The 26303-nt window shown below is 40.2% G+C and overlaps 4 protein-coding genes across 5 annotated transcripts; 1 reads left to right on the top strand and 3 right to left on the bottom strand.

The window, feature by feature from the left end:
- Positions 1 to 611: 611 nt before the first annotated feature.
- On the bottom strand, positions 612 to 3216 carry LOC126596407 (probable beta-1,4-xylosyltransferase IRX10). Its single transcript, XM_050262988.1, has 4 exons — positions 3030 to 3216; positions 2017 to 2405; positions 1542 to 1783; positions 612 to 1433 (listed from the first exon to the last, which is right to left on the bottom strand). Exons 1-4 carry the CDS (start codon positions 3112 to 3114, stop codon positions 920 to 922), a joined length of 1230 nt encoding a protein of 409 aa, XP_050118945.1. The 5' UTR covers positions 3115 to 3216; the 3' UTR covers positions 612 to 919.
- Positions 3217 to 8338: 5122 nt separating this feature from the next.
- LOC126596409 (sec14 cytosolic factor-like) lies at positions 8339 to 10727 on the top strand. 2 transcript variants are annotated; one of them, XM_050262992.1, is made up of 7 exons: positions 8339 to 8571; positions 8602 to 8748; positions 9199 to 9451; positions 9568 to 9604; positions 9802 to 9907; positions 10057 to 10167; positions 10387 to 10727. In XM_050262992.1, exons 2-7 carry the CDS (start codon positions 8602 to 8604, stop codon positions 10501 to 10503), a joined length of 771 nt encoding a protein of 256 aa, XP_050118949.1. In that variant the 5' UTR covers positions 8339 to 8571; the 3' UTR covers positions 10504 to 10727. The 2 variants fall into 2 exon arrangements, with proteins under 2 accessions (XP_050118949.1, XP_050118948.1); XM_050262991.1 differs by having other exon boundaries at positions 8339 to 8748.
- A 136-nt stretch (positions 10728 to 10863) lies between these two features.
- LOC126596408 (cytochrome b-c1 complex subunit Rieske-4, mitochondrial-like) lies at positions 10864 to 21340 on the bottom strand. Its single transcript, XM_050262989.1, has 2 exons — positions 21032 to 21340; positions 10864 to 11778 (listed from the first exon to the last, which is right to left on the bottom strand). Exons 1-2 carry the CDS (start codon positions 21231 to 21233, stop codon positions 11135 to 11137), a joined length of 846 nt encoding a protein of 281 aa, XP_050118946.1. The 5' UTR covers positions 21234 to 21340; the 3' UTR covers positions 10864 to 11134.
- A 580-nt stretch (positions 21341 to 21920) lies between these two features.
- On the bottom strand, positions 21921 to 26096 carry LOC126596419 (glycine--tRNA ligase, mitochondrial 1-like). Its single transcript, XM_050263004.1, has 9 exons — positions 25566 to 26096; positions 24876 to 25258; positions 24631 to 24748; positions 24260 to 24454; positions 23952 to 24176; positions 23589 to 23648; positions 23398 to 23478; positions 22903 to 23308; positions 21921 to 22483 (listed from the first exon to the last, which is right to left on the bottom strand). The coding sequence occupies exons 1-9, from the start codon at positions 26058 to 26060 to the stop codon at positions 22251 to 22253; spliced, it is 2196 nt and encodes a 731-aa protein (XP_050118961.1). The 5' UTR covers positions 26061 to 26096; the 3' UTR covers positions 21921 to 22250.
- Positions 26097 to 26303: the final 207 nt, after the last annotated feature.

Here is a 26303-nt window from a genome sequence, read left to right as displayed (position 1 = left end):
ACATGGAGAACGAGGCAGGCTCTGCGCACGTGGAATGAGGCAAACTCTTGGGTGATTAGAAAATGAGTTTGGCTCCTTGCACGGAAAATTATATTTTGAAGAACATGAATATGATAGTTTGTGGTAGTGATAAGAGAAATAAAAGAAAAATTAACAAAAATATACACTAAATATGCATTTTAACATCTCTATATTTTCACTTATTTATTGCTTATGGGCTTAAATATTCTACTAAATATACACTTGTTGCTCAATAAACCGTAAATCCGCATCCAAATACATTATAAAGATTTCCTTAATGCTCACGGAAAATAAAAAATTTGCATTTTTTTACAAAAAAAACGTGGATTAAACTAGATTGTTTACCATAAGAGGGAGGGAGTGGACTTAGTCTCACAATAGATTAGCAATAATGTGATTCAAATTCACCTTTGGCAAGAATCAAATCTAATACATCTCACTTACAGTGAAGAGGAATACCATTGGACTATAGTACTAAGTGGCTCATTTCAGCATTTTTACTCGTAAGTAACCTCTTGATCTCTGCTGACACCAGAATAAAAAGATTATTAAAAATAAGTTTTTGTGTGATGAATCAACAGAAGGACCGATTTGTCAACTAAAGTTGTAGATTTTGAGTAGAGCAGCACAAAAGCATATCCATAGAGAATCTGCTTAATGCCAGCAGCACAGCACCTATACAAAATTCATTTAACAAGAAACTAGTTTACATTTTTTAGCAGCACATTCTCAATCTGTTACGGTGGAACTGAACAAAACACGGGACAAAAGGCACAAAGCAATCCGATGCATCAGCAACTCAACTATATTCGCGTTGCGAAAGGATCTGCTCAATGCCAATACCAGTACAAAATTCAACTGCATTCCGGAAGGGAGAAGAAGAATGGTAGCACTTCCATTACCAAGGTTTCAGGTCTCCCACTGGACCTGCCGTCCAGTTCAAAACCTTTTCATCAGCCTTCATGTAAACACTTTGATCATGGGGCAGTTTGCGCGCCAGCCCGTTTAGTATCTGATGGAATGCATCCCCTGGTTGCTCAGGTTGTGGGAACATCATTGCCCATTTCATCGAAGGATTCGCGAGCAATCTTTGTTTCCTTAGGACTACTTCCGGTGGAATAGAAGTGAGGATTGTGTCCAGGTCAGGGACATCTTCCTCAGCTACAAAAACGCCGATTTCTTCCCATGGGATAGCATCAGCAAAGGGTAGAACAATGTCGTCGGCTATAATAACAGGGATGCAGCCAAATACCACTGCTTCAACTAGCCTTGGACTCCAAGGGGCCCAACCAAGAGGACATAAACAGAATATAGATCGTTGCATGTCTTCGTAATATGTAGTTGGATGGTCCGTGGAGATGTCAAAGAGTGGATTGTTCTTGAAATTTTCCCAAACAGCTGCCCTTGCACCTCTGTTAATCAATTAAAAGGGTTAATAAGACGGACGTAAGTCTCAAGTCTAACTTGACATGAAAACATGTTTCATAATTTCAAATGGATAAAACACTTTCCAGACATACCTTGCATAGTAACCACCTTCAGGGTCATTATTAATGTCATAAAATAGACCGCGGAAGTAGACAAAGATGGACCGGGGAGTTTGTTTGGGAATCAGGTGTGCCTGCATCTTCTGTGGTGGAGCATATGGAGGAATTGTGATTGAACCGTCCTTCAAGCATACGTGGTTCCGTTGTCCAAACGTCTGAACCAAGGTGGCACGCTGGAGTAATGGAAGAATCCCCCGTTCAATGGCTTTCTCTTCCTATAGAATGCCAACATATTTAGACCACATATTACTGACAGCTCGTACAAGTAGCATTCTGTTACTTCTGCAAATAATGATCTGAATGCAATGGATGAATCTTTTATTGAGGTTCTGTTGACCGAACTACAAATTCATACGAACTTAAACTTATCATGTTCCAACACAAATTACTTTCTTCAACAGTTTACCCCCAAGAAATCATGGTTAGATACGAATTTGAAGGGTCTTACCTGGTAATGAAAGCAGGCTCCAAAGTCATGGGGAACTACAAAGAAGTGATTAGCTCCTTCTGTTCGATTCCAATAAGGCCAGTTTGTAGAAATGAGCTGTATTGCACTTCTCATCATCCGCGGTGACTTGAAGGGCAATGGCAAGCCAGTGGGGGTAAGGTCACAAGTAGGGTAGATAGGAGTATAAAACCAATCTGCTTCCTCCGGATTAAGGGTTCTAACCGGGCTGGATAAGAGGAACCGATGCATGTAGATCTCAGCAGCGAACATATGGTTGAGACATCTCGGGTCTTTCTGAAGGATTTTCTTGTTGTATTTGCTAGGCAGCTCATACACATAAACCTTCAACCTTCCAACTGGATTATCCTCCAAGACATCACCAGCGCTTCCTGCATCATTCTTCCATTAAGTCAATCGGAAACAATAACAGAAAAAGGTATCAAACAGAAACAGAATAAAATATACTTATGGAACATAAATTTAAAGCCATTCTCAAGAATCCTTTTTCTTACAGCTCATCTTTCCAAGAACCTAACTGGGTTCTGCTCTTGTCCAATTTCCATGCATAAATTGTTAATCTTTGATGTAATAACAATCACATTATTAGTCTTTATACAAGTTACAGTATGAACCCTGTATAAAATTCAATTGCAACTCCTAATCAACTTGGGCCTACCCACATTTCCTAGCACATTTTTATCCCCTATGCACCGTCTTCGAATTTCCCATCCCGCAGTTTAGATTAATTTAAAGTACAATTTAGTCGTATAAGTAAATCCATTAAGAGAAATGGAAAAATTACTGAACGGACTTGGCCTATCAGACAAAGCAAAACTGCAGAATCACTCAGTTTCTACACTTATTATGAACTGTGACTAAATAGAAAAAAACGAAAAGGCATTTCGTCAAGCACATGAGAGCCTAGAACAACCAATGACACCTTCTATGTGCAAATGTAGCAAAAAGAGAGCAGCTTTGCAACTAATTCGAAGTAAACAACGAGAAAAACATACCCGAAATCCGCTCCGTTCGTACATTCTGATCAGCTCCGATTCCACAAGCCAAACCACAAACAACAAGAACGGCAAAAACCCACATTTGAGTTCTCCTGTTTTTTACCCAACTGAAAGCTCAAAGTCAAGACTGAACCTTTAACCCCCAATTCGACCGGAAATCGAAATGGGTTTTCGTGTCGAAGATGCTGCAATGCAGTGTATATGAAGAGCACATGATGGGTGGGAGGTCGTGTGGTAGTAGTTGGGGAGCTTTCTTAGAGTCTAGGTTAATTGAATAAGAAATGGAGGGTAAGCATTGATAGGGAAATGCAGGGAGGAATTGCTTGAAGAAACAGTGAAGATATTGACATACATTTTCTGAATTTGCAGCAAACAAGATGTTCAAATCCATGTGGTTAGTGAAAGCTGTATTTTTTTTGCCGATTTGATGGCAAGTCCATTTCACAAGCAATAACGCGCCAAAGCTCTGCTATTTTATATTGTCTAATACTATCTATTTATTTAACCAAAAAAAAAAAAAACATGTATTTATTAAGAGAAGATTCTTTGTCAACCAAAAACGCAAAAAAATACGATTATAACCCACTATAGATTGCAAGTCTCCGTGCTCTCCCTTTACACGAATTTTACTTAGCTGATTGCTCCAGGCGTGACAATAATAATATGAAGGAAATCAAACGGAAACTTTAAGATTATAGAACTAAACTTCATAATGTAAAATATATCGTTATACAAAAAAAAAAAAAAAAGAGACTTCATCCAAATGATAATTGAATAGCATGAAAGAAATAACACTAACTCCACATAAAAGATATTTTATACCCACAAAATTTGTCTTAAAAAATTCTACTTGGAAATAAGAGCTCAAATCTACAATATTTGGACTTTGTTGTTGATTTTACGTTCTTAAGTTCTATTTCTATATGTTTTGCATCAATAGTGGATTCTGGCTTTTATTAATAATTCCACGTTAGTAATTACTTAAAATGAACTTTTTTTAATGTCTAATAGGTTTTGGGAAGCATGATGCGTTTAAGAAATACTACAGATGAATTCTCAGTTCAAAAAAGTAGAATATGAGAATTACGAGAAGGAGATGACAAAATCATGTATGTTTTAAGTTAACTTTTGATAATTTGAAATCACCATCCTTGAAACAATATATGTTTTGCATATTGCTCAATATTCTTTAAAGATTTTGAGATTGAAAAGGATAGCTCGATCCAACTCTGGATGGCTGAAGGATTGCTCCAATTTTCAAATACTTTAGAATTGGAGGATATGGGTAATGAATGTTCTATTTGGAAACTCTTTTTTTTTTTTTTTTTTTTTTTTAAAGATGTTACAAAGGATATGGATATAGCATTATTACCAAATGCAAGATGCACGATCTTATGTGCAGAACTAGTGTCACAATCCGATATAGGAGATAACCTTTCCCTTCAACACAAGGCACAAACACCTACAATCCACATGGAATTTCATCAGAAAGAAATGTTGGGAAAGGACGCTCGCTATTTACAAACGGTGAAGGGCTTACCTTCTTGTATCGAGCTTTAAGGCTTTACGGGTGTTGAATTTGTACAAGGCTAGGAATTGCCAAGCTCAAATGGCGAGTAGAAACACTCTGAGTAAATAAAATTCTACTAATTTAAAACGAAGAAATACTACAAAATTGTCAAAAAGGTTACAAAATTTGAAGAAAATACAACTTGACTAATTAACTTGTTATTCTACGAGTTGCAAAACATCCTATTATAAAGAAAACTAAAGCAAAACTTAATCTCTAAAGGGTAAGAAATCATAAACTTAACTGACATAAAATCTTAATCTTTGACCCACAAGAAAACCCAATAAAAAAAACAATAATATTAAAACTAATTTTCCAACAGAGGTATCTACTATCTAGACGTTTCAGAAACAAAGATCAAAGCACTCCCCAGGTCTGTTGGCAAACCTACAGACTTTAAGATTGTGTGATACACGCAACCTTAATTAAAACGTTTCGAAAAGGAATTATATAATTTGATCAGCTTGAGTCATGTTTATTTTGATGAGTATATGGAAGTTCCATTTGGGATGAGACGATTGACTCATGTGGGAAAATTACCTTCCTTTAATCTGGATAGGCGGAGGAGTCATAGAATTCACGAGCTGTTTGGCTTAAACCAATTGAAATGTCAACTAATTATTAGGTCGTTGGAATATGTGATAGACAAAGAAATCAAATATGTATGTATGTATGTATGTATATCTGGCTATAATGGTGCTAAATTAGCATTATGGGAACCTGAGGAAGTTCCAGTGCTTGGCCATTTAAGATCATCTCAGACATGTTGTGTTTCAGGATATATATGCCTAAGCTTAATTGTGTGGGAGCTGAGTTTTATGGCTATAACCATGTTAACAATGAGGGCGGCTTTGGCTTCGACCGTTCCAGCATTGAAAAACTTAAAGATTATTGATTGCCGAGCTCTACGTAGTTGCGGAGTTTATTATTGATTGCCGAGCTCTACGTAGTTGCGGAGTTTCCATCCATGCCGCGAAGAGTTGAACTGAGAAATGCTCCCACTCATGATTTTCCATCTCTGAGCCAGAAGTTGATGTTATGTTCTATCAATGACTGAAGGGCCTCACTTGTCTGCCAGTAGGGCTACTGGAAAGAAAGAAAGGCAAAAAAAAAAAAAAAAAAAAACAAACCCTAATCTTCGGTCACTGATCATTAGTTGTTGTGAAATGCTGAGAGATCTAGGGTTACCAGATGGGCTAGGGCTAGAAGCAGTTGCGTTTTCACGTTTGTTTGTTTGGCAATATCAAAGACATTCTAGTGTCATGGACCAGCAACTTTAGCTGCTTAATTAATTTGAGAGTTTTAACGAAACACTCTCGGTACTGTTTACTTTTAACGAAAATGATATTTGTACTCTAAAAAGTCACTCTTGGTACTATTCACTTACAACATTTTTTTGTCATTTTAATTAAAACTCAAAGTTTTCAAACATTTTTCATTAGTTTTCTTTAATTTAAACACGTTTTCACAATGTTTTCGGAATAACACTACGTAAGACAGAGATTTTCATCTTTCACTCCTTAAATCTCACATTAATAGTTTGATTAGTAGTACAACTAATGCAACCGAAGGTCATTCTGTAAATGTTATCATTTTCCTTGCAATGGAAAACCAAGGCAAACATTAATTACAAATTATTTACGCATTTGGTGTCATGTTAACATATGGTAAATTCTTTGACCAACTTAGCAAAGGGATGTGTAATCCTCTGTCAAATTTCTTACCAACAAGACTATACCAGACTTATAATCTGAACCGTCCAACAAAATTTAATGGCTTTAAACTTTGCACGTCAGATTAATTTCATTGACTCAAATTAAAAGTCTTGAATGGTATTGTTGAGAGAAAATCATGTTCCAATCTATAAGGAATAGTTTTTTCAAAGTGCAGTATTCAAGCCAATACTCTATGTGCTATACAATAAATAAAAGAACACAATAAGTAAAAGAACACGAAACAATATATCTTATTTTTTGCACTTGTATAACATATATAAAACAACACTCGCTAATTGAAAAAGTCTCTCACAAGAATGGAAATAGTATGAGTTGCTTTAAAAAGAAATTGGCATCGAAATCAAGAAACAGCTTTTCCTGAAAGGTCGTGTTGAAAAGGCCAAAATTTTCAATTAAAGTTTGTTAACCAAATGAAATGAACGGACCAACCAGGCCCTTATCATGACAATGAGAAGTCATACATTTATGTTAGTTGGCCTAACTCGGAAATAAAGCCCAATCATAATAATATTCTTCTGGTTTTCTAATATTAGAGATAAAATAACGGGCAAACCGTAACGGATGTTGGTCAACAGACACAAAACAAGAGTCAACAATGGAGAGTTGCAAAACATTTTAAAAGTTGAAAGGTGTTAGCCACTTAGTATTGCGATTTAGTGTATTTCTCTTCATTTGTAAGTGAGAGGTCTTAGGTTCAAATCTTGCTAAATGGGAATTTGAACCATATTATTACTAGTCCATTGTGAGGCTAAGCCCACCCATCCTCTAGTGTGGATAATATCAATTGTTCAAAATAAAAAGTGTTTATATCACAAATGGTCAATGAGATTGATCAAATTCATCATTTTGGTCCTTCACTTTCAATATCAATTAATGTCGTCTTTAACATTCACTACCCCACGTCAATTTGGTACTTCTGTTAAGATTCCGTCAGCTATTCTGTTAGTTTGTATATGAGACCCACAAATCCAATGAAATGGTGACACGTGGATTACACAAAATAAGGGTATTTATTGCAAATGGTCCCTGATATTGATCCAACTCTTCGTTTTGATCCCTGAGTTTCAAAAATCAATAAATTTGGTCCCTGATTTTCACTACCGTACATCAATGTAGTCTGTCCATTAAAACTTCATCACTATTTTTCGTTCGTGTGTTGATGTGGTCCCACCAATTCAATCATATGACTTCACGTGGATTAACTAGAAGAAACTATTTTCTTTTAAGAGTGAACCAACAGACTAGTATTTTGCGTTGACATTTTTCTAACATCCCACAACCCCAATTGGAAAAAATTCAATCTAAATTCGATAAAATCGAATCCAAATTCAATTCAAATTTGATAGGACTATAACCGACTAGAGAGAATGATGAGTGAGTTTAGGAGGCCAAGTACTTTTTTTTATAGTTAATCCATGTGGCGCTATATGATTGGATTAGTGGGACAAAAAATATTGACGAAAATTTAACGGAATGATTAAATTGACGTGCAGTATTAAAAGTTAGGGACTAAATTTATCAATTTTTGAAACTCAGTGACCAAAACGAGGAGTTAGATCAATTCAGGAATCATTTGCGATAAAAACTCTTATTTTGTGCAATCCACGTGTCACAATTCCATTGGATTTGTGGGTCCCACATACAAACTAATAGAATAGTTGATGGAAAGATCAAATTGATATGGTGTAGTGACTGTCAGAGACAACATTGGTTAATGAAAGTAAGAGACCAAAATGATGAGTTTGATCAATCTCGGGAACCATTTAAGATAAAAACTCAAAAAAAAAAAAAAAAAATTGTTGAAAGGTGTTGTAACACTGGCAAGTGACCATTTACTACCGTGGCAGAAAGGTGTTCAAACTCTGTTCATAACTAATCCAACATTTTCGCTCGACTCCAAAAAAATAAAAAATAAAAAATTGATTTCGACGGAAGCTCACGAGTCGGTCAAATTTGAAAGTCGGCATGCAGACAAACTGCTCCGCCATCTATTGACATTTCCCAACTGCCTGGATGCAAGTCCTCTTCCATCTCTCTCCCTCTCACACACTTTCTCTCGCTTACTCTCTCACTCTCTCTCTCTCTCTCTCTCTCTCTCTCTCTCTCTCTAGATATTTATTTAGAATTTGGAAAGCTGCGTTTGTGGTAGGGCGTGGGAAGAACAACAGAGGAGGTGATTGGACTTAACTGGATAGATAATTTAGCTGAAAGGAGGGAGAGAGAGAGAGAGAGAGAGAGAGAGAGAGAGAGAGAGAGAGAGAGAATGGAATCATCGAGCGGGAATGGGAAAGGCATGGCAGAGGCATATGAGGAAGTGGAAGGAGAAGCAAACTTTGAGAGCGATGAGATAGAGAGAAACAAAGTGGGAATCATGAGAGCACTTGTGGAAAGAGAAGATCCCTCCTCCAAGGTTGGGATTTGGATTTGGAATTGGATCGCTCCTTCCACTCTCTCTTCCTTGCCTCTTTTTGCCTTTTTCTCCTTTCTTTTTTGTTTATAATTCTTTTAGTGAAACTTCTTTTTCATGATTTTTATTTTTAATTTTTTATGAGATATTTTAATATACTTTAATTACGAGGACGAAGATTAAAATTTGGCTGTAAGAGTAGGCATACTAGTCTGACTAACTGACCGAACTCATGTCAAGCTATTTGTAATGATTCTAAATTTGGTCATTCACTAATTCTAACAAGTACCTCTAGTGTTGGTTACTCAATGAAAGTTCATAAACTTTTTACTTTATGCGAGTCCCTTCTCAAATTAGTGTTTAATTTGAAGCTTTTGGTTTCTGTGTATTTAGATCGCCCACATTGTTCATATTCTTCTCACATTTGCATAATGCTTGTGTGCTGGCATGCAGGATGTGGATGATTTCATGATCCGGAGATTTCTTCGGGCGCGTGATCTGGATATTGAGAAGGCTACTAACATGTTCCTCAAGTATCTGAGTTGGAAGAAGTCATTTGTGCCGAATGGCTCCATCTCGGAGTCAGAGATTCCAAGCCAACTTGCTCAGAACAAGCTGTTCATGCAAGGCGTGGACACGACTGGACGCCCCATTATCGTTGTGTATGGTGGGCGGCATAAGCAGACCACACCTGAAGAGCTCAAACGTACGTACTACTTTTTTGGGGACTCTGATAAGTTATGAGACCTGCATATGTTTTGGATTTGATATGAGATTCTGAGGTATGAATTCAGTTCAAGTTTTCGACATTTCCTTTTGCAGGTTTTGTAGTATACACTCTTGATAAAATATGTTCCAGGTAACTCACACTATGTTATGACAAGGGATTTTTGGTGGTTCAATCATTTTAATATGATGGTTTTGATGGATTATCGATATCTTTGAATGAGCGCAGAACGATTGTATTGTGAAGTTAACGTCGTAAGAGTTGAGATGTGAACTGCAAATCTGCGATGTCATAGACTCATATGTAATATGTTATATTTATCTTTTCAGAATGCCAGCAGGAAAGGAAAAGTTTGTATCCATTGCAGATCTTGAAGGATGGGGCTATACCAATAGCGATGTTCGTGGATACATAGCAGCGCTGACGATCTTACAGGTTCAAATTCCTCGATCCGTTGCATCAAACGAGATTTTAAATAGTTTTTGTTTATCAATTAGGTGAACGAATGCAATCAGAGCGTGCGTATCCGTTCTGTTCAATTGTGTGATTTTGCCTTTGCATCTGCACTTTGTTGTCTTGGGCAGGACTGCTACCCGGAGAGGCTTGGCAAGTTATTTCTTGTCCATGTGCCCTATGTATTCATGACTGCTTGGAAGATGGTTTACCCATTTATTGACAACAAAACCAAAAAGAAGGTAAACTACTTTGCAGCCCCTACCGTCATCTTTCTTTAACTTGCGGTCAATGGGGGAGTCGGGATACGAAATGAAGACCTCTTCCAACGTTGGGAAGAGAAGTACCACTAGACTAAGATGATGCTAACATTGTTAATGTAGTTAAAACATGGTAAACATTGCAGATCCTTTTTGTTTGTTCAACATTAGTTTATAACTAAATCATGGTAAACATTGCAGATCCTTTTTGTTGAAAACAAAAAACTGAACTCAACCCTGCTGAAAGATATCGACGAGAGCCAGCTCCCAGATGCATATGGAGGCAGACTGCCATTAGTTCCCATCCAGAACTGCTAGCTTCCTTTCTTTAACTAGAGGACCGGCTGAGTGATATTTTGATTACTCAAAGGCAGCTCTTAGAAACATATGGACGTAAACTCGTATTTGTTCCTATCTGAACCGAAGCGAAGACTCTGCAAAATTGTTCATGAGAAGTTGCCGTTGCCCTTTTATTTTATGCTACTTGTAAGCCAAAATTAGAGATTACAATAACTATCAAAGTCGGCATTCATTCCCCTTTATTTATCGGCCAATTGCGTTGTGAGTTTGATGAGTTACTTTTGCATGTGTCTGACTAACTTACAACGATGGTAAGTATGGATCTGTCTACGATACAATTTAATTGTGCAATCCTAGTCAACCATCAGAAAGCAAGCGTGCTCAAGCTTCAATTATTCGATTGAATCAACCCAAGTACCATGAAAACTACACATGGTGCACAAAATTTAACTGTATTATTCAGACATCGGAACTCCATCAAGAACCGGCAGTGATACAAAATCCAAATGTGTAAATCATGACTAAAAGAACGTATTAAGTTCTCAAACATCAATTTCCCTGATGTAGAGGAAGCTATGAATTATGAAACCTCATGCAAAATGATGCACCAGAAAGGAATAAAAAAAAAAAAAGACTGCCAGGGCAATTCTCATCCGATGAGTAGCTTGTTCTCGGCCAAAAAACTGTAAGTGGGTACCTCTAGATTGAATGGTGCAGGCCCCTTGCGGATCCTGCCAGAAATGTCGTAGTGCGAACCATGGCATGGGCAGAACCAACCACCAAAATCACCAGCATTTGGCAAGGGGATGCACCCTAAGTGAGTGCAGACTCCGACAACAATAAGCCATTCTGGATTTGTAACCCTCTCTGCATCCTGTTGGGGATCACGAAGGGACTGAACGTCTACACTGTTAGCCAACTTGATGTCATCTTCAGTTCTACGCCTAATGAAAACAGGCTTCCCTCTCCACTTCACAGTAACAGTAGTACCAGGCTCAATGCTGGACAGGTCAACCTCAAGGGAAGCAAGGGCAAGAACATCTTTACTGGCAGACATGCTCAGTACAAACTTGAGGATGAGAAGCCGGATCAAGGAGGCATACACGAATCTGCCTCCTGTCAAGATGAAATAAGCAAATGCACGCTTGCTGGGGTCACCAGGTGGATACCTTTCATGGTTGTACTCATCGTACACAATTTTTGAAGAAGGATTCTTCACAGCTGCCACAGTAGCTGGGACGTCTGAGAAAATACCAATATCATTTCCGGGAGCGAGGGCTTCAGAGGAAAATCCTGAAATGAAGAACCAACCATTCAGCAAACAAGTTCCATACACTATTGAATCTCATTCAGAAACATCACATTTCCCAATCTACACCTAAGGATAAATGCGCATCAGCATTCAGCAAGGCACTTTCCAATCAAATTACTGACTAAAGGCATTTAGCAAAAAACTACTACAACAACAACAACAACAACAAAGCCTTTTCCCACTAAGTGGGGTCGGCTATATGAATCATAGAACGCCATTGCGCTCGGTTTTGTGTCATGTCCTCCGTTAGATCCAAGTACTCTAAGTCTTTTCTTAGAGTCTCTTCCAAAGTTTTCCTAGGTCTTCCTCTACCCCTTTGGCCCTGAACCTCTGTCCCGTAGTCACATCTTCGAACCGGAGCGTCAGTCGGCCTTCTTTGCACATGTCCAAATCATCGGAGCCGATTTTCTCTCATCTTTCCTACAATTTCGGTTACTCCTACTTTACCTCGGATATCCTCATTCCCAATCTTATCCTTTCTCGTGTGCCCACACATCCCACGAAGCATCCTCATCTCCGCTACACCCATTTTGTGTACGTGTTGATGCTTCACCGCCCAACATTCTGTGCCATACAACATCGCTGGCCTTATTGCCGTCCTATAAAATTTTCCCTTGAGCTTCAGTGGCCTACGACGGTCACACAACACGCCGGATGGACTCTTACACTTCATCCATCCAGCTCGTATTCTATGGTTGAGATCTCCATCTAATTCTCCGTTCTCTTGCAAGATAGATCCTAGGTAGCGAAAACGGTCGCTTTTTGTGATCTTCGCTAGATTGCTCCGGTCATTAGTGTGGATAAGTATATAAATGGATAGAGATAGGAAAGCAAACACAAGATGTACGTGGTTCACCCAGATTGGCTACGTCCACGGAATAGAAGAGTTCTCATTAATTGTGAAGGGTTTACACAAGTACATAGGTTCAAGCTCTCCTTTAGTGAGTACAAGTGAATGATTTAGTACAAATGACATTAGGAAATATTGTGGGAGAATGATCTCGTAATCACGAAACTTCTAAGTATCGGAGTGTGGTGTCGTCTTGACTTGCCTTATCTGTCTCATAGGTAGATGTGGCATCTTCTCTGGAAGTACTCTTCCTCCATCCAGGGGTGGTATCTTTAACTGGTGGAGATGCACAAGGTAATGTATCAATTTCACTTGAAGCTTACTTGTAGTCTCAGGCTTGGTCAAGCGCGATACAAACCATGTAGTAGGAGTCCCCCAAGTCGCCGAGCTAGGGGGTCTGCTGAAAGAGGTGACAGACAAGGTAAGCAATCAGAGCTCCGACTGATTGTTCACCTTCTCCCCATCTTGCAGCAGCATGAAGGATAAAGAGAAGAAAAATGAGAAGAGATGATATGAGATACTTTTGCTTTTGAAGAAGTAACTTTCCACAGACTTATTCTTGAACTGAGCTGGAGGGTTTTCTGGTTTCCTCCAGAGTATAAGGCCGACTGAAGAATTTGAGGGTCAAAACAAGTCCATCAAATCTAGAGTACGTTCCACCCTGCTGATATGGGATACTTTTGCTTTTGACAGAGTAATGGGTGTATCGGCACGTGTGCTGTTACGCTTGTCTCCACATGCTTCCTTGTATCCTTCGCACTTGCCCTATCTGTTCCTCAAGCAGATGCGGAATCTTCCCTGGAAACATAAGATGTTGAAGATGAGTACTCGAGAGCAATGCCAGGTAAGTAATCAGGTAAGGGGTTCCAGGCAGTCAGTTCCTGGCTGGAAGCTTGATCCAAGTGCTGACTGATTGCTCTCTTTCTCCTTGTCTTGCAGGTAAAAACAAGGCCAAAGGAAAAGACAGGGAAAAAGCATGATATGGGATACTCTTGCTTTTAACCCTGATGATATGAGATATTCTTGCTCTAGTATCGCTTGTTTGCAGAGGTATTATCTGGGGGAAAGAAAGCTGAATATTTCGAAAGGCTTCGTTGGGAGTGCCCTCTCAGATATGATGAAGGGTTGAGCATTTTTGCAGGTCTGCCTGTCCGTTGGGGATGGAGGTCGACATATATAGGAGTCTCCCTAACAACAGGTAGTAATGCTATTCATTTACCCTGCTTGGTCATAGCACGGTAGTGGGAGCTGCCAGTTTCACATGTTTTAACTCTGTCAGAGCACTTTGAAAAAGTGGTCTGTGGTATCTGGCTCTCGAGATTCGGAGAACGATGCCTCTTCGATTTTTGAGAAAGCAATCATGCTGGGGGTCTGGCTCTCGAGATTCGTAGAGCAGTGTCTCTTCGATTTTTGAGGAAGTAATCATGTTGGGAGTCTGGCTCTCGAGATTCGGAGGGCGGTGCCTCTTCGATTTTGGAGCAAGCAATCCTGTTGGGAGTGTTGTCTCGAATGTGAGTAAAGGTTGGGCATGTTTGCTAGTCTACCTTGCCACGAAGCACAAAGGTTGACACACAGAGACTTTCCAATTATCCAGCAATGGTACTGTTCCTTTACCCTCTCTTCGCTTTTGAGAAAGTAGTCATGTTGGGAGTCTGGCTCTCGAGATTCGGAGGACGGTGCCTCTTCGATTTTGGAGCAAGCAATCTTGTTGGGAGTGTTTTCTCGAAAGTGAGTAAAGGTTGGGCATGTTTGCTAGTCTACCTTGCCACGAAGCACAGAGGTTGACACACAGGGACTTTCCAATTATCCAGCAGTGGTACTGTTCCTTTACCCTTGTGGGTAATAATATGGTAGCTAGACCTTCAAAATTTATGTGTCTAAACTTTGTTAGTGATGTTTCTTTGCTATTCTTTTACCTTTCTTGGTCAGAGCGATGTAGTGGGAGCTGCAAGCTTCACGTGCTCAACTTTGGCAGAGAACTTTGGCAAAGTTATCTGTGGTACCCATGAGCTATTGTTGCGTGTGGGAAGTGGGTGATTGAACAGTAAGATTCATGTGCTTTCTACTTCACCAGAAGTCTTCGACAGAATGCCCATAATTTCTGCAAAGCTGAGTGTGCGTGTGACAGGTGCTGACAAGGCTAGAAAAGTAGGTGCCTCTTCGATTTCTGAGATCGACCCTCGTGGTCTCTGAGCAGCCCAGCTTTTGAGAAAGCAAGCGCCTCTTCGATTGATTCGGATAACGATGCCTCATCGATTTTTGAGAAAGCAATCATGCTGGGGGTCTGGCTCTCGAAGATTCGGGGAGCAGTGTCTCTTCGATTTTTGAGAAAGTAATCACGTTGGGAGTCTGGCTCTCGAGATTCGGAGGGCGGTGCCTCTTCGATTTTGGAGCAAGCAATCTTGTTGGGAGTGTTTTCTCGAATGTGAGTAAAGGTTGGGCATGTTTGCTAGTCTACCTTGCCACGAAGCACAGAGGTTGACACACAGGGACTTTCCAATTATCCAGCAATGGTACTGTTCCTTTACCCTATCTTCGATTTTTAAGAAAGTAGTCATGTTGGGAGTCTGGCTCTCGAGATTCGGAGGACGGTGCCTCTTCGATTTTGGAGCAAGCAATCTTATTGGGAGTGTTTTCTCGAATGTGAGTAAAGGTTGGGCATGTTTGCTAGTCTACCTTGCCACGAAGCACAGAGGTTGACACACAGGGACTTTCCAATTATCCAGCAGTGGTACTGTTCCTTTACCCTTGTGGGTAATAATATGGTAGCTAGACCTTCAAAATTTATGGGTCTAAACTTTGTTAGTGCTGTTTCTTTGCTATTCTTTTACCCTTCTTGGTCAGAGCGATGTAGTGGGAGCTGCAAGCTTCACGTGCTCAACTTTGGCAGAGAACTTTGGCAAAGTTATCTGTGGTACCCATGAGCTATTGTTGCGTGTGAGAAGTGGGTGATTGAACAGTAAGATTCATGTGTTTTCTACTTCCCCAGAAGTCTTCGACAGAATGCCCATAATTTCTGCAAAGCTGAGTGTGCGTGTGACGGGTGCTGACAAGGCTGGAAAAGTAGGTGCCTCTTCGATTTCTGAGATCGGCCCTCGTGGTCTCTGGGGAGCCCAGCTTTTGAGAAAACGAGCGCCTCTTCGATTTCTGAGATCGGCCTTCGTGGTCTTTGAGCAGCCCAACTTTTGAGAAAGCAAACGCCTCTTCGATTTCTGAGATCAACCCTCGTGATCTCTAAGCAGCCCAGCTTTTGAGAAAGCAAACGCCTCTTCGATTTCTGAGCAGGCGCCTCTTCGATTTCCGAAGCTCCGTCGAGTGCAGATTTTTATAGAGGCTGACATTAAGTTCCAAAGCACACTTGAATCTCCACCAGTAGAAGCTTCATTCTTGCACTTCTAAGATCTTGATTTGTCCGACCTCTTCTCTCTTCAACACCTTTGAAAATGTCTGGCCCCTCCGACCGTCGTTTTGACTTGAACCTTGTTGAAGAGGCAGCCCCGCCTTCTCCAGACAACATATGGCGCCCATCCTTCGTCTCCCCTACTGGTCCTCTTACCGTTGGGGATTCCGTGATGAAGAATGATATGACCGCTGCGGTGGTGGCCAGGAACCTTCTCACTCCCAAAGATAACAGACTACTTTCCAAACGGTCTGATGAGTTAGCTGTTAAGGATTCGCTGGCTCTCAGTGTTCAGTGTGCAGGTTCTGTGTCTAATATGGCCCAACGCCTATTTGCTCGAACCCGCCAAGTTGAATCCTTGGCGGCTGAAGTGATGAGTCTCAAACATGAGATTAGAGGGCTCAAGCATGAGAATAAACAGTTGCACCGGCTCGCATATGACTATGCTACAAACATGAAGAGGAAGCTTGACCAGATGAAGGAAACTGATGGTCAGGTTTTACTTGATCATCAGAGATTTGTGGGTTTGTTCCAAAGGCATTTATTGCCTTCGTCTTCTGGGGCTGTACCGCGTAATGAAGCTCCGAATGATCAACCTCTGATGCCTCCTCCTTCTAGGGTTCTGTCCAGTACTGAGGCTCCAAATGATCCCCCTCCGGTGCCTTATCTTTCTGGGGCTCTACCGACTTCTGAGACTTCTCCTAAGCAACCTTTGTGAAGGCTCCGTCTTGTGTGTTTATTTTGACTCATGTATATGTACATATTTGTAGCTGATCGGGGATATCAATAAATAAGCTTTCCTTCATTTCAACGTATTGTGTTAAATACACCAAAGCCTTCTTCGCTAAGTTCTTTGAATTTTCTTTTGTTGAAGCTTGTATGTTGAAGCTTTCTGAGTGGAGCATGTAGGTTGGGGTAGTGTTCCCTTAATTTCCCGAGTGAGGAAAACTTCTCGATTGAAGACTTGGAAAATCCAAGTCACTGAGTGGGATCGGCTATATGAATCTTAGAACGCCATTGTGCTCGATCCTGTGTCATGTCCTCCGTTAGATCCAAGTACTCTAAGTCTTTTCTTAGAGTCTCTTCCAAAGTTTTCCTAGGTCTTCCTCTACCCCTTCGGCCCTGAACCTCTGTCCCATAGTCGCATCTTCTAATTGGAGCGTCAGTAGGCCTTCTTTGCACATGTCCAAACCACCGTAACCGATTTTCTCTCATCTTTCCTTCAATTTCGGCTACTCCTACTTTACCCCGGATATCCTCATTCCTAATCTTATCCTTTCTCGTGTGCCCACACATCCAACGAAGCATCCTCATCTCCGCTACACCCATTTTGTGTACGTGTTGATGTTTCACCGCCCAACATTCTGTGCCATACAGCATCGCCGGCCTTATTGCCGTCCTATAAAATTTTCCCTTGAGCTTCAATGGCATACGGCGGTCACACAACACACCGGATGCACTCTTCCACTTCATCCATCCAGCTTGTATTCTATGGTTGAGATCTCCATCTAATTCTCCGTTCTTTTGCAAGATAGATCCTAGGTAACGAAAACGGTCGCTTTTTGGTATTTCTTGATCTCCGATCCTCACCCCTAACTCGTTTTGGCCTCCATTTGCACTGAACTTGCACTCCATATATTCTGTCTTTGATCGGCTTAGGCGAAGACCTTTAGATTCCAACACTTCTCTCCAAAGGTTAAGCTTTGCATTTACCCCTTCCTGAGTTTCATCTATCAACACTATATCGTCTGCGAAAAGCATACACCAAGGAATATCATCTTGAATATGTCCTGTTAACTCATCCATTACCAACGCAAAAAGGTAAGGACTTAAGGATGAGCCTTGATGTAATCCTACAGTTATGGGGAAGCTTTCGGTTTGTCCTTCATGAGTTCTTACGGCAGTCTTTGCTCCTTCATACATATCCTTTATAGCTTGGATATATGCTACTCGTACTCCTTTCTTCTCTAAAATCCTCCAAAGAATGTCTCTTGGGACCCTATCATACGCTTTTTCCAAATCTATAAAGACCATGTGTAAATCCTTTTTCCCATCTCTATATCTTTCCATCAATCTTCGTACGAGATAGATTGCCTCCATGGTTGAGCGCCCTGGCATGAACCCGAATTGGTTGTCCGAAACCCGTGTCTCTTGCCTCAATCTATGCTCAATGACTCTCTCCCAGAGCTTCATTGTATGACTCATTAGCTTAATACCCCTATAGTTCATGCAATTTTGTACGTCGCCCTTGTTCTTGTAGATAGGCACCAAAGTGCTCGTTCGCCACTCATTTGGCATCTTCTTCGTTTTCAAAATCCTATTGAAAAGGTCAGTGAGCCATGTTATACCTGTCTCTCCCAAAAGTTTCCACACTTCGATTGGTATATTGTCTGGGCCTATTGCTTTTTTATGCTTCATCTTCTTCAAAGCTACAACCACTTCTTCCTTCCGGATTCGACGATAAAAAGAGTAGTTTCTACACTCTTTTGAGTTACTCAACTCCCCTAAAGAATCACTCATTTCATGTCCTTCATTGAAAAGATTATGAAAATAACCTCTCCATCTGTCTTTAACCGCGTTCTCTGTAGCAAGAACCTTTCCATCCTCATCCTTGATGCACCTCACTTGGTTTAGGTCTCTTGTCTTCTTTTCCCTTGCTCTAGATAGTTTATAGATATCCAACTCTCCTTCTTTGGTATCTAGTCGTTCATACATATCGTCGTAAGCCGCTAACTTAGCTTCTCTGACAGCTTTTTTCGCCTCTTGCTTCGCTTTTCTATACTTTTCACCATTTTCATCGATCCTCTCATTGTATAAGGCTTTACAACATTCCTTCTTAGCCTTCACCTTTGTTTGTACCTCCTCATTCCACCACCAAGATTCCTTTTGGTGTGGGGCAAAGCCCTTGGACTCTCCTAATACCTCTTTTGCTACTTTTCGGATACAACTAGCCATGGAATCCCACATTTGGCTAGCTTCCCCCTCTCTATCCCACACACATTGGGTGATTACCTTCTCTTTGAAAATGACTTGTTTTTCTTCTTTTAGATTCCACCATCTAGTCCTTGGGCACTTCCAAGTCTTGTTCTTTTGTCTTACTCTTTTGATATGTACATCCATCACCAACAAGCGATGTTGATTAGCCACGCTCTCTCCTGGTATAACTTTGCAATCCTTACAAGTTATACGATCCCCTTTCCTCATTAGAAGAAAATCTATTTGTGTTTTTGACGACCCACTCTTGTAGGTGATCACATGTTCTTCTCTCTTCTTAAAGAAGGTGTTGGCTAAGAAGAGATCATATGTCATTGCAAAATCCAAGATAGCTTCCCCATCCTCGTTTCTCTCCCCAAAACCATGGCCACCATGAAAACCTCCATAGTTGCCTGTCTCCCTGCCCACGTGTCCATTTAAATCTCCTCCTATAAATAACTTCTCCGTCTGAGCAATTCCTTGCACCAAGTCTCCAAGATCTTCCCAAAATTTCTCCTTCGAACTCGTATCCAACCCTACTTGAGGTGCGTACGCACTAATCACATTGATAAGTTCTTGTCCTATTACAATCTTGATTGCCATGATTCTATCTCCTACCCTCTTGACATCTACAACATCTTGTACCAAGGTCTTGTCCACGATGATGCCAACACCGTTTCTCGTTCTATTTGTGCCCGAATACCAAAGTTTAAACCCTGAGTTTTCTAGATCCTTTGCCTTACTACCAACCCACTTAGTTTCTTGTAGGCACATAATATTTATCCTTCTCCTCACCATAACTTCCACTACTTCCATAGATTTTCCCGTTAAGGTTCCTATATTCCACGTTCCTAAACGCATTTTGCTCTCTTGAACTCTACCCTTCTGTCCTAGCTTCTTCACCCTCCCCCGTCTAATAGGATCAAAGTACTTCTTTTGTGTGTCCCGGGTAAAGTTGATAGGAGCATATGCTCCCAAACAACTTTGAGTGGAGTCGTTCGAAAAGAAGTTTCTATGGCCCCCTTGCTCATTTAACACTGCATCCGGGTGCCGATGGAGATGCAGCGACCCTTGCTCACTTATCACTGTGCTCAGGCCACACAGCGCGCCACTTACGGGTGACGCCCTAGCTTTAGCGCGATTTTGTTCTGGATTCATTTTCATAAGGATTCGACGTGATCATGGAGTGCCGGCCAGAGAGAGTGAGTACAAAGAATACGTAATATCTGTATAGTACAGAGATTGAATGCAAGTTAATGACTCCGAAAAGAAGACACATGGTTCATCATTCAACCCCTGGTTACAGCAGCAATCCCAAATATCGACCTACCTATCCACATATCCAGATACTAACAATTCAATGCAGTCTAGACAAAGCTCAAGTCTCGACATAATGGTATCAACTGAACTTGTGTACACCATAATCCGTAAAAAAATGGCATTCACTAAAACTAAAAGTTTCCAACAGGTTATTTTCCAGAACCATAACTGGGTATCAGACAACCCATATAAGCAAGCAAAGGGAACGCAGACTCCTTTCAATCTCTCAATAAAGAAAGCGCAGCATTACAAAGAAGAGATTCAAACAACAATTAATGCATATTCTGTTAAATGAAACACACCAATGTATTCAGCAATACAATCCCCAATCAAGTTTTGAAATGCACCAAAATCAAATTGCAAAACATCGATTCAGAGCGAGCACAAATGCTATGGGCTAACCAATGGATAAAAATCCCACGTACCCAATTAGAAATGTTACCCAATTCGATTTAATCAAAGATCGTACTTTGAAAACAAATGGATCGAAAACCAAAATTAGATTGAAAATGAAATGAATTAATATATCAAATAATTAGAAAAATGAAAATAACCTAACATTTATGAACCAATTTCGATTTCCAAATCTACAAAATTAGAGCCGTGATTGTACAGAACAAACATTAACACAACCGATTGAACAGAATCAAACCCTAAATGCATCTGAAGAGGAAGAAGGCAGGGCTCTGACCTCTGACGAGAGATGGAATTTTGGAATTGAGGAAAAAGGGAGCGGGGGATCTGGAAGCGAAATCGGAGGAAGAGTGGTCGTCACCGTTGTTGGTAATGAAAAGCGGATGAGATCCTCCGGAGACGAAGGCGGGGGCGGTCTGCGACGACGACCGCCACGCCGCAGCAGAAGATGACAGCCTTCTTCCCGCGACTCTCAGCATTTTCCTCTTCTTCTGTAATCGCTAGGTAGCAATGGCTTCAGCTTCTCCAGTCTCGAAGCCACCAACAAATCAAATGCTCTTTTCCTTCTTTTTGGGTTTTGCCAAGAAAAGGCCTTATTTGACCCTAAACCAAAGTCCAAGTCGAGCATTATGTGGGCCAAAACGTCGTCGTCCCTTAAACGACGGCGTAATAAAACATTATTATATAAAGAGCTCATTTAGATGTGTTTTAAAATGACCAAAGCATTTTTTGTGAAAATATTTTTAGAACCAATCTTTAGGTAAATATGCAAATAAGTTCTGAAAATGCACTTTAAATGCTTTTTGCAAGAAGCATCAGTTATGTGCTTCTTCAAAGAAACACTTTTAAGTGGTTTTGAAACCCAAAAATATTTTTTCTAAAAATGTTTTCAATCATTGTAAAAACACATCCAAACGAACCCAAAGACAATTTGTTTAGGAAGTGATTTTTCCCGTGCACTTTTATTTTTCTTTCCTTGGGAATTTTACACTTTAATTTTTTTTATAATTAGAAAAAAATATATATAAAAAGTGTAAAATAAAATTTTTGAAATGCTAATAATAATTTTATTTTTGTTTATGTTTCTTTCGTACTGAGGAAAATAAAAAAAAAATCAAAAAACAAAAATACCAGTCAATATTTTTATAAAATTACAAGAACACGCGTGCAAAAATTATTTATCATTGCTTAGGTTTTTGGCGTTTTCACGAAATTATTCACTGATGGCTCTCGATTCTTCAATCCGACACGAGTTGCCCTAATGTAGATCTAAGTTGTAAGATCTATCAGTTGATCGGGAAAATACAGAAATGTAAAACTTGTAGCATGTCAAATTCAGGTTTCATGAAACAGAAACAGAAAGCTGCCACACACTTTAAGAAGCATCTCTTGGTTGTGCTTCAACAACCTCGTCGGCTTTGTATAGTAATAACATTTCCAACTCAACAAATCCTACTGTATGTTTAGATCCTCGTAGCGTTAAATCCACCCGAAACCTACTCATCTGCAGATGCAGAAGAATGATGGGGGAATGTCTCCCACACATCAGCCCAACTCCTCACTCCCTCGGCTACATCTTTCACGACAGATGCCGCCTCTTTCGCATCAACACGGATTTGATCCTTGCTGTCCCTCTCTCTGAGCGTCACCGATGATGTTGAATCCACCGTGATTGCAAAAGGTACACCCAGCTCATCAGTTCGAGCATATCTTTTTCCAATCGAGGTACCTTATCAAATAAAAATTCAAAACAGTTAAAAACTCGAAACTGATTGCTAATCTACTTTTAACAATAACAGGTTAGGCTTCAACTACAACGAGGAATGAAGATACAAATCTTGGGTGCTCATCTTGCCCTTCTCCCATACGAGAATGCAACTCTGGCATATAGGGCGTACGAGTTTTCCAAAAATACGCATATATAAACATGTCTGTGCAGAATAAGTGACTTGCTACTTAACCCTACTACCAGTCTACCATAAACCGACTATCTAACTATTATGTCCGGGAACATCCCATTGAGAAAGTATGGATGAATAAACATGTGCTAGAACTTATATTCCATATTTTACTTAGCAATTCAATACAGCAACCCTACATGCCAAAAAAAAAAAAATACAAACAGAGATGATTGTCTTAGGTCCATACCTGTAATGTCAATTTTATGCGAGATTCCAGCAGCGGTCAATGACTTGGAAATTTCTTTAGCAACATCCTCATACTGATGGTTCTGAACCAGAGGAAAAACTGTGCACTTAATGGGTGCCACAAGTGGGGGGAAACCAAAAACATTCAACTGTTGATCAGCAGCTTTACTAGGCCTCGTGTAGTATGTGTGCTCAAAGAGGCAATATATAATTCGGCCGATACCAAAAGATGGTTCAATTACAGAAGGCGTGAATACTCTCTGGTGTTCTTTCTTTTTCTCCTTTGAAATTTTTACCATACTCTTCTTAATGGTTACATTCTTCCCCAGCGTGCAGACGTAAAACTCCACCTCCTCTTTAGACTCTAAATCAGCTTTCAATGCCATAGCTTCTTGTTCTTTCATGGCCTGAAATGAGTAACTTAATACATTAACACAAAATCTATATTTAACAGAATTACGAGATGAAGAATCAGAAGAGAGTATTCTGTATTCACCTCCAAAGCTTCAATTACATTCTTTTGGTTCCCTTTGAATGCAAGGCCGATCTCTTTCTTTAGTGGAGCTATAACCAATACCTGAAATTACATAACAAGTAAAAAATGATACTGTTTTTCTTACAGGTGAAATCAGGAAATCAAGTCTACTAATAACAACAATGGTGTACATAATCTGCATAAAACATTACCTCTACTTCTCTTGGTTCTGGATATTTTTCATGAGCCACAAGAGCTTCACCACTTTTCTCCTGTCATAAAAGAAAAAGAAAAGGAAAAACAATACTCCATGAACACATAGCTTTCCATATCTAAGAAGTGTAAAGCCTTAGCATCACATTATGTTGTAAGGCTTCTCTCATGTCGGCATAACAGTTTCATAGATAAAACCCAAAGTTTTAAAATTCAGAACTAAATAAAACTGGAGCAAAACACTACAAATGAAATCAAAACTCAGTCAACATATTTTTACAATCATACTATCTCAGCATATTGATTAATGAAAAGTAGTCTGCAGTTAAGAGTTTCTTAAAAGAGATCTAATAAATCCTTACCGTATGAGCACGCAAGTCATATGCAGATCTATCAGCTATACCAACACACTCAATCCAGCCATAGGAACACTCAATCTCAGCATCCCAGCAATCAGCAGCATAGTGAGCCATTTCATTTGCAAGGTGCTGACGGAACCTTAACCGTTTCTTGTCAATACCTAAACCGGTAAGGAAAAGATATACTCTTCCAATGAAGTAGCCCAACGTTTCATTGTTGACAATTCCCTAAATCAAGTGGAATTGCAGCAACGTTAAACTATGATATAAAAAAATAAAATAAAAGGTAAAAATATCTGATGGAACCCAACCTTAGCAACTGCTTCACCCAAACGGATTGTCTTTGCAGATTCCCCTGACATTTGTAATTCCCTAGGGAACATCAAAAACTCTAACTCTGCAACCTCTGCGAACTTCGGGTGAGATTTGTCTTCGGGATCTACAAAATGCTCAATCTCAGCCAGTGTGAATTCCCGAACTCTCAGAAGGCCTTGGCGAGGAGATATCTGAACATACATTAACTTGTTTAGGAATTGACTTTTAACATAGCAAAAATAAAGAGTGAAAAGTGTTGCACAAAATTCTCAGTACCACAACCATTTATAGACGTAATCATTTATCTGAAGGCCTAGCAAAATCAGGCATGATCTCAGTCTAAAATCATGAGGGAAGGAATTATAACCTCGTTTCTAAAAGCCTGCCCAATTTGAGCTGCAGCAAATGGTAGCTTGTTGCCATTGTAATAATACAGATCCTTAAAATTCACAAATATGCCTTGTGCAGTTTCTGGACGCAAATACCTGCAGTACAACAAAGTAACACATGAAACAAGAAGAATTAAAGGGAAAAATCTCTCACAATCCATATCTACTGATTCTAACATTATTGAAACATCAAAAAATGTTGTTTCTGTGTCCATATGCTCACCCAGGAATCAAGCCAGATGGACCAATTGAAGTTTGAAACATCAGGTTGAAAGGATAAGGATCAGATAGAGGATTCTTCGTATCAGGGGCAGTAATACCAAACTCCTTAATCTTTGCACCTAGATCTTCAGGCGAGAGGTCATCTAGCACCGCAAGTATATGCTTAAGCTCCTTGGCCTTCTCTGCAGTAATGTTGAGATCCTTCTGAAGCTTATCGTTACAAAAATCTTTCAGCAAGTGATCCGCTCGGTAGCAAGTCCCAGTTTTCTCGTCCTTCACCATAAGATCAGTGAATTTGTCAACATGCCCAGATGCCTTGAGAACCACCTCAGGTGTGACACAGGGACAGTCAACTTCCAGCATGTTCTCCTCAAGAACAAAATGCTGCAAATCAAATTTTAAAAAAAAAAAAACAAACAAAAATGAATGATTATCCATTCCTTCCCCTCATTCGTAATGTTCTTCAGAACCCAAAAACTCGTTACCAATCTTAATACGTAATTTGCGAAAGTAAATTGCCCATAGATTTAAAATCCATCAGAATCCCATTAACAGATTATGAAATTAACAATAATCTGAGGCACAAATTCATACTTAAAATTATATACTGATAATTTAAGTTCATGCACGTCAAGGAATTTAACAAATTCAGCAGGAAATAATTTAAGTAGAGAAATGAAGTTAATCGAACCTGCCGCCAAAAAGCAAGTACGTTGGACTTGACGGCGCAGCCGGGCGGGCCGTAGTCATACAGCCCCGCAACGCCACCGTAGATGTTAAAAGACTTGATGTAGAAGAGACGCCGTTCAAGCGTATTCGACACCGCCTGACGAAACGCCTCCCTGTTACCGGACCCTTCGCTGCTGCTCAATGTTGCCTGGAGGTCCTTCTCGATCGAAGCCTTCTCCAGCTTGAGCGCGTTCAGTGCCTCAATGGCAGCGTCGATTTCCGACTTGTCGGCTTTGCCGGCTTTAAGAGCCCGCACTTGGTTCCCCTGGTTCTCGACCTCCGACAGCTTGTCGGCGAGGACCTTGCGGAGCGAGTCTTCCGGGGCGGCCATCGGCGGCGTGAAGTGGCGGATGAAGGAGGGAGGCGGGGGCGAGTGGAGGAGCGGAGTGAAGCGATTGGAGCAGAAATAGTGACCAAAAGAAGTTGATGAGGTGATTAAAGCGGAGAATTTACGCATGCGAATTTTGGCCACTTCTGGTAGTGGAAACTAAACCACTTGTTCTGGTTAGGGTTTTAAGGGACGGTCAAGAAACGATGTCGTTTCGTGAAATTTTTGGACCCGTTGGTTCATATACTGCAAAAGCCCAGCAAGCGGCAAAGGTATGGACCGGGACCGGGACCGGGACCCGGACCCGTGTTAAAAGTTCTATTTACACCGTCTACACTTCAAATTCGGAAATTGACAGCAAAATCTAAGTTT

Source organism: Malus sylvestris, chromosome 13, assembly GCF_916048215.2.
Source record: "Malus sylvestris chromosome 13, drMalSylv7.2, whole genome shotgun sequence".
Taxonomy (NCBI): domain Eukaryota; kingdom Viridiplantae; phylum Streptophyta; class Magnoliopsida; order Rosales; family Rosaceae; genus Malus; species Malus sylvestris.
Note: the sequence above shows the minus strand (reverse complement) of the source record. Positions and strands in the feature narration are given on the sequence as shown.